General features: G+C 42.7%; 1 protein-coding gene and 1 long non-coding RNA gene across 2 annotated transcripts in view; both read left to right on the plus strand.

Annotated features, from left to right (window-relative positions):
- LOC116063552 (complement C3-like) overlaps positions 1-16,372 on the plus strand; it is a 65,699-nt gene that overhangs the window by 19,519 nt on the left and 29,808 nt on the right. The window contains exons 12-18 of the mRNA XM_036005787.1: positions 3,533-3,745; positions 5,758-5,821; positions 5,915-6,004; positions 6,428-6,634; positions 6,937-7,012; positions 7,176-7,335; positions 7,839-7,934. Coding sequence (XP_035861680.1) covers positions 3,533-3,745; positions 5,758-5,821; positions 5,915-6,004; positions 6,428-6,634; positions 6,937-7,012; positions 7,176-7,335; positions 7,839-7,934 — 906 coding nt within the window. The remainder of the gene's footprint in view (positions 1-3,532; positions 3,746-5,757; positions 5,822-5,914; positions 6,005-6,427; positions 6,635-6,936; positions 7,013-7,175; positions 7,336-7,838; positions 7,935-16,372) is intronic.
- On the plus strand, positions 9,447-14,499 carry LOC118495988. The gene is made up of 2 exons (XR_004898440.1): positions 9,447-9,820; positions 9,923-14,499. It is a non-coding gene; the product is annotated as an uncharacterized LOC118495988 (long non-coding RNA).

Consider the following 16,372-nt stretch of genomic DNA (forward strand, 5'->3'; position numbering starts at 1 on the left):
CATTTTAAAAGTTTGCTTAAAATTCGCTTGACAATTATATGGAAACATAGCTATTTTTAGGTGACCTTAAATAAAACCAGTAGTGGAATGTAACTAAGTACATTTACTCCAGTACTGTACTTCAGTCCAAATGTTGAGGTACTTGTACTTTGCTTGAGTCTTTTCTTTTCATGCCACTTTCTACTTCTACTCCGCTACATTTCAGAGAGAAATATTGGACTTTTTACTCCACTACATTCATCTGTTGCAGCTTTAGTTACTAGTTACTTTAGTTACTCCACTACATTCATCTGTTACAGCTTTAGTTACTAGTTACTTTACACATTAAGATTACTGCACACAAAACACATGTAGTTTATAAAATCTGATGTTTTATTCTAAAGTAAACTAGCCAACAATATAACGGCCTACAAGTCCAGCTGAGATGATTAGACCATTAAACACTTACGGTATTTTCCGGAGTATAAGTCACATCAGTAAAAAAATACGTCATGAAGAGGAAAAAAACATATGTAAGTCGCATTTATTTAGACATTTTTGGCTGCATATTTTACTACCTGCAGTTTGTAATCTGCAGAATTGGATTTTTTTGGGGGGGCATTTTGTTTGTGTTCAGTCCAAAGCTGGTCTACGGAGAGCCTGTTCACTCCCTATTTAGCCTCATTGTACCGAATCAGGTTGCAGTTCCACTAGAGTTACACTGGGGGTGATTGCGGTCCAGTGCAAAATGAATGGGACTCTATGGAGCTAGACGGCTAAATTTGTCTCTTTTGCCTGATTGTTGTTGAGAAATCTCAGATTTGATTGTAGTTTTTGCAAGTTCAACAAGGATTATAGGTCGAAAGTTGAATGAACGAGTACTTATGCCCTTTTGATTTCTTACAGGTTTAGTCGTTGTTGCCCATAACATGCTAGCATTCTGCTAATGAATGCTGATTGGTCAGTGAAGGACTGATTACGATCAGAGATCCCGCTTGACAGACAGACAGAGACAGAGAGAAACAAACAGACAGAGACAGAGAGACAGAGACAGACAGAGACAGTCAGACAGAAGTGGAACGCAAAAGATATAGACTAATGTTCATATTTCTGCCTGTAGTATTCAAGTTGACTGTCTGTGAAAGGGTTGTCATGGTAACGTATGACCAGTGAAAACACCCTTTGAAGTCTGTGATGAGATCTCTTTGATCTTTAATCAGGTTAACGACCGTGTCACCTGCTGAAACTGTCACCTGTGCCACACTGGAGCTATTCAAAGACACAGAGCAAGCTCTCAAATACAGCCTCAGACTGCTAAAGCGATAAGGGGTATCGGTGAAATGATGTAATCTTGACCACCACAAGGCCGTTGTGAACATATTCATGTAAAATTTATGCTGATAAACTTAAAAATGTGGGCATATCAGCGATTTAAAAAAGTGGTTCGCTCAGAAATGTGGAGAATGTTAAACAGGGCAGCGAATGGAGGAAGATGTGGAACTTGGGTCATTTGGAAGCTCACCGAGCGAAAAGTATAAGTCATATCGCATAACTGAGCACAATGCCTGAAACTAGACAAAAATACCTACATTGTGATGTATAAATTGTGTATGACAAGTAGATATTGTGGGCGTGAGAGCAATTTATAGAGAAGGGACAAAGATAATTTTTTAAGGCTCTGTGCTCTGGCGATGCCATCATCCACTCTAGCTGGCCCCAACACACACTCATTAGAAATGCAGAAAAATCCTGAAATGATCACTAAACTTAAACAGCTTTTTCACAAAAACTGTAAAAAATATCAAAGTGAAGAGATATAGCCTAATACCTGAAGCTTTTGTGAACATTTTAAAGTTTGTTTGGCGTCTGTAGGTGAAAGTACAAAGGAGCTGAATCTTTTGGGAGCGGAAGAAGATTAAGGATTTGAAGCATGCTCTCATTGACTTCAATGTTAAAAAAAGTGTTAAAAAGCTTAATATTTAAAAAAGTATAAATAGAAAAAAAGTTGAAGATGTCCCATCATTAGCTGAAAGAGCTGAACATTTTAAAAGTTGGTTTTAATAGCTGAAAGTATGCAGAAGTTACGAAGAGCCAAACAACGTACGGAATAAATAAGAAGTTTATAAAGAACAGAATAACAATAGTTGGAATGCTGTTGAATCAGCATTCCCACTAATAAAAAGAAGAAAAAATAAAGAGCAGAATAACAATAGTGGGAATGCTGCTGAATCAGTATTCCCACAAAAAAGCCACTTTAAAAAAAGCTAACACCCAGCAGTGTGTATTTTCTTAGCTTCCCCTTTCAAATGGAACATTCAAATTACTAGACAAAAAATGATATCCTGAGAAAAGTGGATTTTGAGGGGTATAGCTCCATAGAGTCCCATTCATTCTGCACTGGCCTGTGAGCGCCCCCTATATGGAACTCTGGTGGAACTGCAACCAGTTCAGAAACCGGAAGTAACGAGAGAGTGGAACTTCTTCCCTCATTAGAAATTCTTTGGTTCCGTCTTTATCAGGTTAAGTTCATGCTTCAGTTCATTTCTTCAGGGGTACAGGAGCAGCATATAGTTGTCACAAGCCTAGAACGCCCTCTCGTGGCTGTAGACGGTAATGTTTACTCCTTGGTTCATGTCAGTCATTATGAATTAACATTTAAAAACTTGTTAAATTATATATATATTGATATATAAGTCGCAGGACCAGCCAAACTATGAAAAACAGTGTGACTTATAGTCCGGAAAATACGATAACTGATTGACAGAACTGTTATGATCATTTCTAGTTCCTGTGAAACTGAAAAATGTGAGGATTTAACTGCATTGAGTACTTTTACTGTTATACTTTAAGTACATTTGTTGAATTCACATCTATTTTTGTATTTTTGGTTTAAGTTATTTTGAGTTGACCTATTTTAGAGGCCTAGATATTAAGTTCTTGGTTTATATTGTTTTGTGCAGTTTTGGGGTAAATAAAAACCCACTTTTTCAACAAACTCCTGTTTTCCTCATAATTTTACTGCTTGGTCCCTGACAATTGGGATTTTTTTTTTGTACTTAGCTTTTTGCACAAAACTCTGGACTCTGAAGTTGCTGCTGTTGCACTGTTGCATTTTTGCACACCTGTCTGCCAGACCACATCATATAACAATGTTTGCTGCTTGTGACATTCTTGTGTTTTTTCTCTTGTGATATTGTTGCCGTTTGTTTTATTGTTTTGTTTTAGTGTTAGGACAAATGTCCCTATCTGTTGAGCAGTTTTTTTTACTCTTGTGGTAGGAATGTCTTGTCTTATCTGTTGTGCATTTTTTCTTTTTCACCGTGGGATGGTGAGAAACTAACTTTCGATTCCTCTGCATGTCTAGTATATATGAAGAAATTGACAAATAAAGATGACTTGACATTTTCCTGATGATATTTACATACTTTTACTTGAGTAACATTTTCAATGCAGGGCTTTTACTTGTAACAGAGTATTTTTTTACAGTGTGGTATTAGTACTTTTACTAAAGTGAAGGATCTGAATACTTCTTCGTCTTTGTCTCATTTTCAAGGTGCGTGTGGATCTGATTGAAGAGGAGCATGTGTGCAGTTCAGCCTCTAAACGTAGAAGGTATCGCCAGGAGGTCAAAATGGGGGCCGGAACTACACGAGCTGTACCCTTCATCATTATTCCCATGAAAAAAGGAAAATTTAATATTGAGATCAAAGCAGCTGTTAAAGATTCTGGGCTAAATGATGGAATTAGAAAAAAGCTGGTGGTGGTGGTAAGTAGGGTTGGGTATGGTTTCGGTTTTTTCTGATACCGGTGCTAAAACGATACTTTTAAAACGGTGCCGGTGCCTAAACTGTGCCTGAACAAAATAAAATAAAATAAGAAGGGTACTAAACAACAGTCGGCGACATTAAAGAGTGGCTTGTTTGTTGCTAATGCCATATGGTCAAAATTAAAGATTTAATAATAATTTAATAACTATAACTTATAACAATAACTTATTTCACCAGTAAATTGCTGTTGAACGACAAAAACAACCACCAGATGGCAAAAGGGTATTTTACAATAACTTTGAATGCACCGCCAGGCTACCAGTTTCAAGTGAACGCACCGTCTATGTTATTTAATACCGATAACAGCAGCTGCACACTGCTTAACGTCCCAGTGTTGAATCCTCTTCAGTGAAATACAGTCACCCTTTACACTGTTTAGCTGTCAGCATTTTAACCGTGTTTAATCCAGCTGCTAGCTAACGGTAGGCTAACGTTACCTGCTGTCGAGTCTAGTGTTAACTAGCCTCACGTGCAGCGATGTGTCTGTTACCTCGAACGTCTGTTTCAGAGCATCAGAGAGCAGGGCAGACATATGAGGTGCACCGAAATGAGACACAGGAAAATGAGGCACAGGAAAAAATCGATACACTTGAGTATCGCGATATTTTATTTTGTAATACTTTATACATTTTCAAAAATGTATATATATATATATATATATATATATATATATATATATATATTTTTTTTTTTTCAGTTTACCTGCAAAAATATTCATGTAAGACAGTGGTTCATGTTTATGTTGTTTTTGGCTATGCTGAGACGCACCACTAGTGTCGTCGCCTAACACTACAGATCCAATTTTGCGACACGACTGAAGCGTGGTGTCGCGACGTCATACATCCATGGTTGATGCTCCACGCCCCTGACCGGCAGCTGATTAGACAAACGTGTCACGTGGGTCTGGCTGCTCCCGAATTTCAAAACGACCATCATGGCGGCTCGTTGAGAATACGATCTCATATTTAACGAAAATAGTTCACCGAAACGTGTTTCTGAAAACATTTTAAGAGAGAAATAGGCCGTGCAGTTGCTGAATCGTAGTTATGGCTGAACTTTGGCCTACTTTAGCATATAAACATTAGCTCACTAAGAATCTGGGAACCACATTCCCAAATCGGCAGTTTGGTTTTCTGTGTACTGAATTGTTTACCTAAAGTAAACTTATTTGACTTTTATGCACATCGTCATTTTTTTAAAATTTAAGTTTTTCTAAAATTAAACTTTTTATAAATTCCAATATATCGCCTTACGCACAGTATCGAAATATATTGCAATATATTGAATCGTGACCCATGTATTGTGATACGTATCGTATCACCAGATCCTTCTCTCTTTTTTTTAAACCTTTATTTATCCAGTTAAGTCAATTGAGAACAAATTTCTCATTTGCAACGACGACCTGTCACATTCACACAGTTCCACATTCATACCTGGAAGCTGCCCAGTACTACCACAGTCTGATCTGACCACATTCATACCTGGAAGCTGCCCAGTACTACCACAGTCTGATCTGACCACATTCATACTGGAAGCTGCCCAGTACTACCACAGTCTGATCTGCTGGCCACTGAGCAGCTAAGGAGCCGTTGGAGGTTAAGGGCCTTGCTCAAGGGCGGGATGGTGGTTGGTAATGAGGGAGGGACAAGCGCTGCTCTTTCACTTTCCCCACCCAGATTTTATCCTGCTGGTTGAATTAACAACCACCCGTTCCCAAGCTCGCTTCTCTAACCTCTAGGCCACCACTGCCCAATAAGGTTTAACTTTGATACAAATGTAAACTGTATCTGTGTTTTCAAAATGAACTGTAAATAGAAAGAGAAACAGAACAACAACGAAGGAATATTTAAATCAAATTTAAGCTATAATTGTATGTTATTGCACACCAGCAGATATAGATTGCTCCAATAGTTGTAATTTCTAGTGTTTGTCCTCACTGTTGTTTTTCCAGCCTGAAGGCGTACTGGTTAAATCTCCTCAGATTATAATTCTAGACCCCAATACTAAAGGTGTAGGTGAGTTTACCCATTAAATAGCCACATTATGTAGTAATTATGTAATATTATATTTTCACCATTTGCCAACTTGCCCACTGTTTCTCCCTTTAGGTGGTAAACAAGAAGTAACTCTCAACAGTGGAATTCCTATGAAAGATTTGGTCCGAAACACACCTACTATCACACAGATCTCAGTGACAGGTCAGATATTATGTTATATTTCGGCATGTTATGGCATACAGTGCCTGTATAATGAGCTCTATGTAGGTGCTAATTGGTACTGTATTGTTCTTAATGTTGTTATTAGTGATACGACCACCTCTACTGGTTGCATTTTAGTTTCCTTTAATTGTTCCTTCCATTGAATTGGTTTTTGTGTGTGTGTTACCATATTGTGTGTGTGTATGTGTGTGTGTGTGAGTGTGTGTGTGTCTCTCTCTCTCTCTGTGGGTGTGTGTGTGTATGTGTATCTCTGTGTGTGTGTGTGTGTGTGTGTGTGTGTGTGTCTCTCTCTGTGGTTGTGTGTGTGTATGTCTTTGTGTGTGTGTATGTCTGTGTGTGTGTGTGTGTGTGTGTGTGTGTGTGTGTGTGTGTGTGTGTGTGTGTGTGTGTGCAGGGAGAGAGGGAGAGAAGAAGTTTCTGCGCTGGTGGAGAACGCCATTAGTGGGAACTCTATGGGTACTCTGATCGTCCAGCCCAGCGGTTGTGGAGAGCAAAACATTGCTAAGATGACCCTACCAGTCATTGCAGCCACATATTTGGACAAAACCAACCAGTGGGAAACTGTGGGCTTTCAGAAACGTCACGAAGCCCTCCAACACATCAAGACCGGTGGGCTCAAAGATGTATTTATTTGCACAGATACCAGAAATCATAATAGTTGGTTGATTCCCCTCTGTGTGGAAGTTTCTGATTGGTAGACTTTGTATCAAAAAGGCAGTGTGGTAGACAGTAATGCATGCCCTCCCTGCCCCACATATACAAGCTAGGGACACTGAGAATTAATAGTCTCAAACCAACACATGGACTCATAGACTACCATGTCTTAACCAAGATTGTCAGTACAAACAAAAACCTATGCCAAAGATGCTATAATTACATTGAAACTGGTTGTGTGTGCCGTTTGTGTCCAGGCTACCAGAACGAGCTTGTCTACCGAAATAAAGATGGGTCTTTTTCTATTTGGAAGGGAAAACCAAGCAGCTCCTGGTGAGGCATCCAAACATCCATGATACATATTTTTTTACACATCCTCCTCTAAGTTAGATCCTGACTATGTGACAATGGTGTATTACATATAATAATAATAATAATAATAATTAATTAATATACATGAAACTAAACTATTCCACATACTCCTCTCCTCTCTAAGGCTGACAGCTTATGTTGCCAAGGTGTTTGCCATGGCTGACAATCTGGTGCCAGTGCAAAAAGAGCACATCTGTGAAGCCATCAAGTTTCTGATTCTCAACGCACAGGATCCTCACGGCTCGTTTATAGAAGTTGGATCCGTTTACCATGGAGAGATGAGTGTGCGTATACTGATTTCATTGACATCTATTTTAATCTTTGTGCTACAAAAACAGCTGATCGAGATGAATACAATTACATATATAAATATGAAAAAATATGTGTCTGTGTGTGTGTGTGTGTGTATGTGTGTGTGTCTGTTTATGTGTGTGTGTGTCTGTGTGTGTGTGTGTGTGTCTGTGTGTGTCTGTGTGTGTGTGTATGTGTGTGTATGTGTGTGTATGTGTGTGTCTGTGTGTGTGTGTATGTGTGTGTATGTGTATGTGTGTGTATGTGTATGTGTGTGTGTGTGTATGTCTGTTTATGTGTGTGTGTGTCTGTGTGTGTGTGTGTGTGTCTGTGTTTGTCTGTGTGTGTCTGTGTGTGTGTGTATGTGTGTGTATGTGTATGTGTGTGTATGTGTATGTGTGTGTCTGTGTGTGTGTGTGTGTCTCTGTGTGTGTGTGTGTGTGTGTGTGTGTGTGTGTGTGTGTGTGTGTGTGTGTGTGTGTGTGTGTGTGTGTAGGGTGATGTGAGAGGAGCAGATTCAGATGCCTCCATGACGGCCTTCTGCCTCATTGCCATGCAGGAATCTCGCACACAATGTAATGCCACTGTTAGTGTGAGTACTTCATCTGCAAAAAATGGGTTCTCTTTTTACCTCACCTCTGTCATTTCATTTACGGACTCCACACTAGTGATGAGCGACACAAAGTTAATGTGCTAGTCATTGTAGTCTTTTTTAAACACTATTATTAGCCACTTACGTTAATTTAGTTGTCATGGTGTGCTCTTTGGCCTTGGAATTAACATTTAGTTACCACTCTACGTAATGTTTCTCAGACATGCTAACGATTGCAGCCTACGTTTTTTGTTTTTAATAGTTAATTACGATTAATTAATCTGAGAAAAAATAACGCGTTAAAAGAAATAACGCAGATTAATCCATTCCATATTGAGGTTTGACCCGGAGCCGTTCTAGCCACCATTGGACTGTAAAATGAAGGAGGGAGACGAGAATGTGCTTCCTGGATCATTGATTGGAACATTTACTTGTAAAAATCTTCTTCCTGAACAGGGTTGGGTACCGAAATCCACTGATATGTCTGCGCTTCTCTCTGATGCTCTGAAACAGACGTTACAGGAAAGCTAGTTAACACTATACTCAACACCAGCTAACGTTAGCCTACAGCTAGCTAGTTAACACTATACTCGACAGCAGCTAACGTTAGCCTACAGCTAGCTAGTTAACACTATACTCAACAGCAGCTAACGTTAGCCTACCGCTAGCTAGTAGCTGGATTAAAACGGTTACAATGCTGACAGCTAACGCTAAACGGTGTAAAGTTTGACTGTGTTTTACTGTAGAGGATTCAACACCGGGATGTAACAAACTGCAGCTGCTGTCGGAAAAACGACACAGACGGTGCCTTCAATGAAACTGGTAAACTACAGCCTCGTGGTGCATTTGAAGTTATTGTAAATGTCCTTTTTCTTTGGTGGTTGTTTTTGTCGTTCAACAGCAATTTACTAGTGAAATTAGTTATTGTTATACATTATTATTAAATCATTTAATTTTGACCATATGGCCTTAGCAATTAACAAGCCGTTCTTTAATGTCACCAACTGTTGTTTAGTACCCTTTTTTTTCTTTTCTTTTTTTACTTTCTTAAAAAGTATCGGTTCAGGCACTATAATAATATAGTATTAATTGTGTTAATTATGTATGCGATTCATTTCGATTAATTAATCACAGAGTATGTAATTAATTAGATTAAATGTTTTAATCGATTGACAGCCCTAGATTTTAACCTTTGTTTATCCAGGTAAGTCGATTGAGAACAACTTCTCATTTGCAACGAGGACCTGTCACATTCACACAGTTCCACATTCATACCTGGAAGCTGTCCAGTACTACCACAGTCTGATCTGATCACATTCTTACCTGGAAGCTGCCCAGTATTACCACAGTCTGATCTGATCATATTCATACCTGGAAGCTGACCAGTACTACCACAGTCTGATCTGATCACATTCATACCTGGAAGCTGCCCAGTACAACCACAGTCTGATCTGCTGGCCACTGAGCAGCTCCACTGGTGCCGTTGGGGTTAAGGGCCTTGCTCAAAGGCACCTCAGGCCCTGTTTACACGAATACGCTTGCGGGTGAAAACGACAAAATATTTTATCAGATGTGTCTTTCGTTTAGATGGCGAGGGCATTTTTGGGGCTTAAAAACGCAAAAAAGTGAAACCACCCTGTCATGAATCCCGCTGTCTGAGTCTGTTTTCTGCCTGAGTTGCCTGTATTCTGTCCTGGAGTCTGTTTTCCTGAGTTTCCTGAACGCACCCTGTCTGGTTGCCTGGCGACGAAGCAAGGCAGGAGATCTCTCAACTACCCACACCTGCATCTCATCAGCTGCCTGCACACCTGGTCCTGATCATCACCTCTCCACTTCATAAGCTCTGACCTGACATCCATTCCCTGCCAGATCGTTAGCCATGAACAGTATGTTGTGCCTGTGTATCAGCCTCAGTTTACTAATAGTTAGTTTTGCTGTTCTGTTATTTTTGCTTGTTGTAAACTTACCTTCGTTTCCTCAGCCTGCAGTTACTCTCCCGGGATATTCACTCCACCTCTGCCTGGTCATCTGTTGCTTCAGAAACAACATTGGATCTGTTCATTCCCTCCTCCACCTACTCACCTGCACTGCCTGCTCTGTCACCTGGATTCTCCTGCTTCCACATTTAAGTCTCTAAATAAATACTCACCTTTATTCAACTCACCTTGTCCTTGTCTGCTTCTGGGTTCCGCTCTAGTGAAACCTGACAGAACGATCCGGCCAAAGATGAACCCAGCGGACCTGGACTCCGTTCACCATGCCATTTCCCAACAAGGGAATATGTTGGGACAACACAGCACGGCGCTACAGGAGATAGCGTCTTCAGTTCGGAACCTTTCTGCCAGTCTGACGAGTATCCAGGCTCAGCTCAGTTTGCCGGCTGATAATCCACCACCTGTTTCACCCCCCTCGCCTACCGCTTCTGGAGCTTTTTCCTTCCGTGAGCCCAAGGTTCCGACACCAGATAAGTACGAAGGGGATTTGGGAAGATGTCGTGGTTCATTTCTCATGCAGTGTGGATTAGTTTTTGACCTGCAGCCCAACTCTTACGCCACAGACAAGGCCAGGATAGCCTTTGTAATTGAACTGCTGCGTGGAAGAGCTCTGGATTGGGCTTCAGCTTTATGCGAATGACAGGACACCTGTATGGTGTCTTACCAGGAGTTCACGGCAGAGATGAGGAAGCTGTTTGACCATCCAGTCCGAGGTAAGGACGCAGCTAATCGTCTGTTTTCTCTTCGCCAAGGAGCTCGCAGTGTAGCAGAGTTTGTAATTAAATTCAGAACATTGGCTGTGGAGAGTGGGTGGAATGAGTCATCACTACAAGTGGCTTTTTATCAGGGGTTGTCAGAGCAACTTAAAGATGAACTGATTTCTTATCCTGAACCTAGTGACCTGGACAGTTTGATAGCGTTATCTATTTGGGTGGATAACAGAATCCGAGAGAGGAGGGAGAAGCGATGGGGGTCTTCCAACCAATCATCTACTATGTTACCATCCAAGTCGGGGAATAGACCAGTACGAGCTGATCATTCTTCATCCACGAGATTAAAGGAGAGTTTCTGCCTTCAGATCCTGAACCCATGCAAGTGGGGTGGCACGGGTTAACCAAGGAGGTGCGCCAACGTAGACGTGAGACCAACAGCTGCCTCTACTGTGGTAACAGCCAGTTTCAGTCTTCCAATAACCCTGTCAGACCCCGTTTTCCTGCAACACTCATGAACAATAATCAGATTTTGGAGATTAACGCTTTAGTCGATTCAGGTGCTGATGACAGCTTTATGGATGCTGACTTGGTGGAACAGCTGGGGCTTTCCAAGGAGCAGTTACCGGAAGCCATTGAAGCTACCACTCTTAACGGCAGACTTCTGGCATGTATCACTATGAGGACTGAACCTGTTAAAATGCTGCTGTCAGGTAATCATTCAGAGCTCATCTCCTTCTTCATTCTGCCATCTCCCTGTTCCCCCCTGGTTCTTGGTTACCCCTGGCTGAGGGAACACAACCCCACGTTCGATTGGGTGACTGGCAAGGTAACTAGTTGGAGTATTGAATGTCATGCTAACTGCCTTAAAATTGCCTGTTCTCATTCTGTTCCCAGTCAGGTCATTGATTCTGCCCCCCCAGATTTGTCCCTAGTTCCTGAAACCTATCACGATTTGGGTGAAGAGTTCAGTAAGCAGAGGGCGCTGTCACTTCCTCCCCACCGACCTTATGACTGTGCAATAAATCTGATCCCTAGAGCTGCCTATTCCAAAGGACGGTTATACAGTATCTCTCGCTCTCAACGTGAAGCCATGGAGACCTACATAAAGGAGTCTCTAGCTGCCGGTCTCATTCGTCCCTCGTCATCACCCCTGGGAGCAGGATTCTTTTTCGTGAGTAAAAAGGATGGGTCTCTTTGACCTTGTATTGATTATCGGGGATCGAATGATATCATTGTCAAGAACAAGTATCCCCTGCCTTTGATGAACTCTGCTTTCGACTCCTTAAAAAGGTGCTACTGTGTTCACTAAGCTTGATTGATGCAATGCGTATCATCTGGTCCGTATCAGAGAGGGGGACGAGTGATTGACAGGGTTCAATACACCTATGGGATATTTCGAGTACCAAGTTATGCCGTTTGGTCTGACCTATGCTCCAGCAGTGTTCCAGAGTATGGTGAATGACGTCCTGAGAGATATGATCGGTCTTTTTGTGTTTGTTTACCTGGATGACATTCTCATTTTCTCCAAGGAGCTTTCCAGCCACATCCAGCATGTCAAGCAGGTCCTGCAGCGATTATTGGAGAACCGCCTGTTTGTGAAAGCAGAGAAGTGTGACTTTCATGCCCACACCACATCCTTCCTCGGATACATCATCTCCAAGGGAGAGATTAAGATGGACCAAGAGAAGGTTAGGGCGGTTCTTGATTGGCCCCAGCCCAGTACGAGATTGCAGCTCCAGAGGTTCCTGAGGTTTGCGAATTTCTATCGAAGATTCATCTGTGATTACAGCCGTGTGGCCGCTCCATTAACTGCCCTGACTTCTTGCACCAGAACCTTTTGTTGGAATCCTGAGGCGGACCGAGCTTTCCTGGAATTGAAGAGCCGATTCAACAATGCCCCTATTCTCTCTTAATCTGACACTTCCCGTCAGTTTGTCGTGGAAGTGGATGCGTATGATGTGGGGGTTGGCGCCATCTTGTCCCAGCGAAGCTCCACTGACAGTAAACTCCATCCCTGTGCCTTCTACTCTCGTTGTCTTTCGCCTGCGGAGAGAAATTACGATGTGGGAAACCGGGAGCTTTGCGCTGTTAAACTCGCCTTGGAGGAGTGGCGCCACTGGTTGGCAGGGGGCGGAGCAACCGTTTATTGTCTGGACAGACCACAAGAATCTTTCTTATGTGCAATCTGCTAGATGTCTCAACTCCCGTCAGGCCAGGTGGGCTTTATTTTTTGGACGTTTTAATTTTTCTCTGACTTTCCGACCTGGCTCTAAGAACGGCAAGGCGGACTCCTTGTCCCGGATGTTCTCCAAGATGGAGGAGAGTGGGGCCAAGACTGAGACGATTCTTCCCTAGGACTTCGTCGTTGGAGCTGTTACTTGGAGGATTGAGGAGGAGGTTATGGCGGCCCTTCAGACGCAGCCCGGTACCGGTAACGGTCCACCCGGTCGGTTGTTTGTGCCAGAGTCTGTCGTTCTGCTCTTCTCCAGTGGTCCCACGCCAACAAGATGGCTTGTCACCCTGGCGTGGCTCGGACTATGGCATTACTATGCAGACGATTTTGGTGGCCTGCCATGGGAGACGATACCCGGAGCTTTGTCACTGCCTGTCCAGTTTGTGCGCAGAATAAGAGTTCCAATCGGCCCAGCTCTGGACTTCTTCACCCCCTACCTGTTCCCCGGTGACCATGGTCGCATCTGGCCCTGGACTTTGTCACTGGGTTGCCCTCTTCTGATGGGAACACTGTCATTCTGACTTTTGTGGACAGATTCAGCAAGTTCGCCCATTTTGTGCCCATCTCCAAACTTCCCTCTGCCACTGAGACGAACAAAATCCTTGTTAGGGAAGTTTTCAGGGTCCACGGTCTGCCCCGTGACATTGTTTCTGACCGTGGTCCTCAGTTTCCCTCAGCTGTCTGGAAATCCTTCTGTTTGGCCATTGGAGCTACAGTCAGTCTCACGTTTGGATTTCAACCCCAATCTAATGGTCAAGCTGAGAGAGCCAAACAGAAGATGGAGTCCACGCTTCGCTGCCTTGTCTCCTCCAACCCCACCTCTTGGGCCTCTCAGTTGCCATGGGTCGAATATGCCCATAATACTCTCCCTACATCTGCCACTGGGATGTCTCCCTTCCAGTGCCTTTACGGCTACCAACCTCCCTTATTCCCTTCTCAGGAAAAGGATCTCACAGTTCCCTCTGTCCAAGCCCACATTCGCCGTTGCCACCGGACCTGGCATCGGACCAGAAGGGCCCTCCTTAGAGTTTCTGACCGGTTTCAGCTCCAGGCTAATCGTCGCCGTATCCCAGCTCCTGCTTATGCTGTTGGAGATAAGGTCTGGTTAGCTACATGGGATCTTCTTCTGCGGACAGAGTCTGGAAAACTGGCACCTAAGTTCATTGGTCCGTTTGTGGTGGAGAAGGTCATTAATCCTGCTGTGGTTCGACTCAAGTTGCCCAAGACGCTCAGAGTCCATCCCGACTTTCATGTCTCCTGCCTCAAGCCTGTTCTCCTCAGTCCTCTGTTGCCCCCTCCTCCTCGGATGATCGGAGGTGGTCCTGTCTAAACGGTGCGCCGCATCATGGATTCCAGACGGCGGGGTCGGGGTTTCAAGTTTCTCATGGACTGGGAGGGTTATGGTCCTGAGGAGAGGAGTTGGATTCCTCGGCATCAAATCCTTGATGATGACCTCCTTCGTGACTTCTACCGCCTCCATCCTGGCGCTCTGGGTAGTCCACCCGGTGGCGTTCGACGGAGGGGGGGTACTGTCATGAATCCCGCTGTCTGAGTCTGTTTTCTGCCTGAGTTGCCTGTATTCTGTCCTGGAGTCTGTTTTCCTGAGTTTCCTGAACGCACCCTGTCTGGTTGCCTGGCGACGAAGCAAGGCAGGAGATCTCTCAACTACCCACACCTGCATCTCATCAGCTGCCTGCACACCTGGTCCTGATCATCACCTCTCCACTTCATAAGCTCTGACCTGACATCCATTCCCTGCCGGATCGTTAGCCATGAACAGTATGTTGTGCCCGCGTATCAGCCTCAGTTTACTAATAGTTAGTTTTGCTGTTCTGTTATTTTTGCTCGTTGTAAACTTACCTTCGTTTCCTCAGCCTGCAGTTACGCTCCCGGGATATTCACTCCACCTCTGCCTGGTCGTCTGTTGCTTCAGAAACAACATTGGATCTGCCCATTCCCTCCTCCACCTACTCACCTCCACTGCCTGCTCCGTCACCTGGATTCTCCTGCTTCCACATTTAAGTCTTTAAATAAATACTCACCTTTATTCAACTCACCTTGTCCTGGTCTGCTTCTGGGTTCCGCTGTAGTGAAACGTGAACCACCCTGTGGAAATCTTAAAAATGCTCCACCGTCGTGTGTGTGTGTGTGTGCATTGTTTGGAACAATAACAATTGTCAGCTTTTCTTGTTCGCTTCACGCTACTAGGGAGAGGAGTAGAAGGAAGGTTCCACGCAGGCGCGCTGACTTGGTGGATCACATTTCACACACTTTTGCGTCACCATTTGCATGCAGATTTCCCCCCCATAATGCTTGTCTATACGCGGAATAAAAAGTGAGAACGCAACGCCACTTTTGAGTTTTCTCTTCAGATCGTTTCCGTCTAAACATAGCCTCAGTTAGAGCAGATAAAGACATGGTTTAATCTATTCCTTACATTTTTCTTTTGTTTCTTTAGTTTTAGAACCGGTAAAAAATACTGCTTGTATGAAGACTGTCGCTCCCACCATGTTTCCATACGGGATCAAAAGGTCCCCAGCTCCCCAGAGCGAGGGGTTTGGTGAATGGTCAATTTTGCTAAAAGGCTTGGTAGCACTTTACATTACACCACGGTAATAAGATGGTAATATTGGGGTAACAGTGTGATAATAAAGAGGTAATATATAGGTAATAACATGTAATTACCAAAGTAATAACTGGGTAATACATCACAGTAATAAGATGTAATACTGGTGTAATAAGGTGATAAGAAGGTAACACATAATAACATGCAATTACCAATGTATTAACTAGGAAAGGGTTCGATGAGAACCATATGTATATCTGGGTAATGGCAATATAGTTATATTAATATTGTAACAACATGGTAATAATGGGGTAATATATGTTGATGTTTTTTACAGTATTATAGGCTATCAGTGTAATACCTTCCAAATTAGATAAAAACCTTTTGGTATTTAAAATTGGTAATTACCATGTTATAATGCTGAAATTCATCCACCCTTTATGTTCCAAATATTTCCCTTTTGTTTCAAGGTAATACTTTACAAAGTATATGTATAATCTTGTGACTTCTTACCTGGAAACACATTCGGTAGTTTCTGTTTAACAGCCATGAATTAGTGGTGCAAAATGCAAAACTGCCTGTTTCAATTTTATTACATGGTATTATTAGAATTGCAGAGGTGTAGAGATTACCTGGAAATGCTTCTTGTAGTTTCCAGGTAATCACTGCACTTCTGTTATTCTAATATTACCATGAAATGTGTCTTTTCCTGCATGCTTGTAACCCTGTTCAATATGACCAGCAGCTAAACCACTTCCACCATCAAGCACTGGAGACTAGAATCGTGGTAACCCAGTTTATTTGACTTAGAAAAGGTGAAACCAGGAAATAAAACTACTGAGAGAGACAACGTAAATGTGACGTGAGCAACCTGTCTGAAAGTTGTAATTTTTCTGGTAGCTGTGCCAAGAGAAATCTCAATCATTCCCAAT

The sequence above is a fragment of the Sander lucioperca genome, chromosome 10, assembly GCF_008315115.2.
Source record: "Sander lucioperca isolate FBNREF2018 chromosome 10, SLUC_FBN_1.2, whole genome shotgun sequence".
In the NCBI taxonomy this organism is placed as follows: Eukaryota; Metazoa; Chordata; class Actinopteri; order Perciformes; family Percidae; genus Sander; species Sander lucioperca.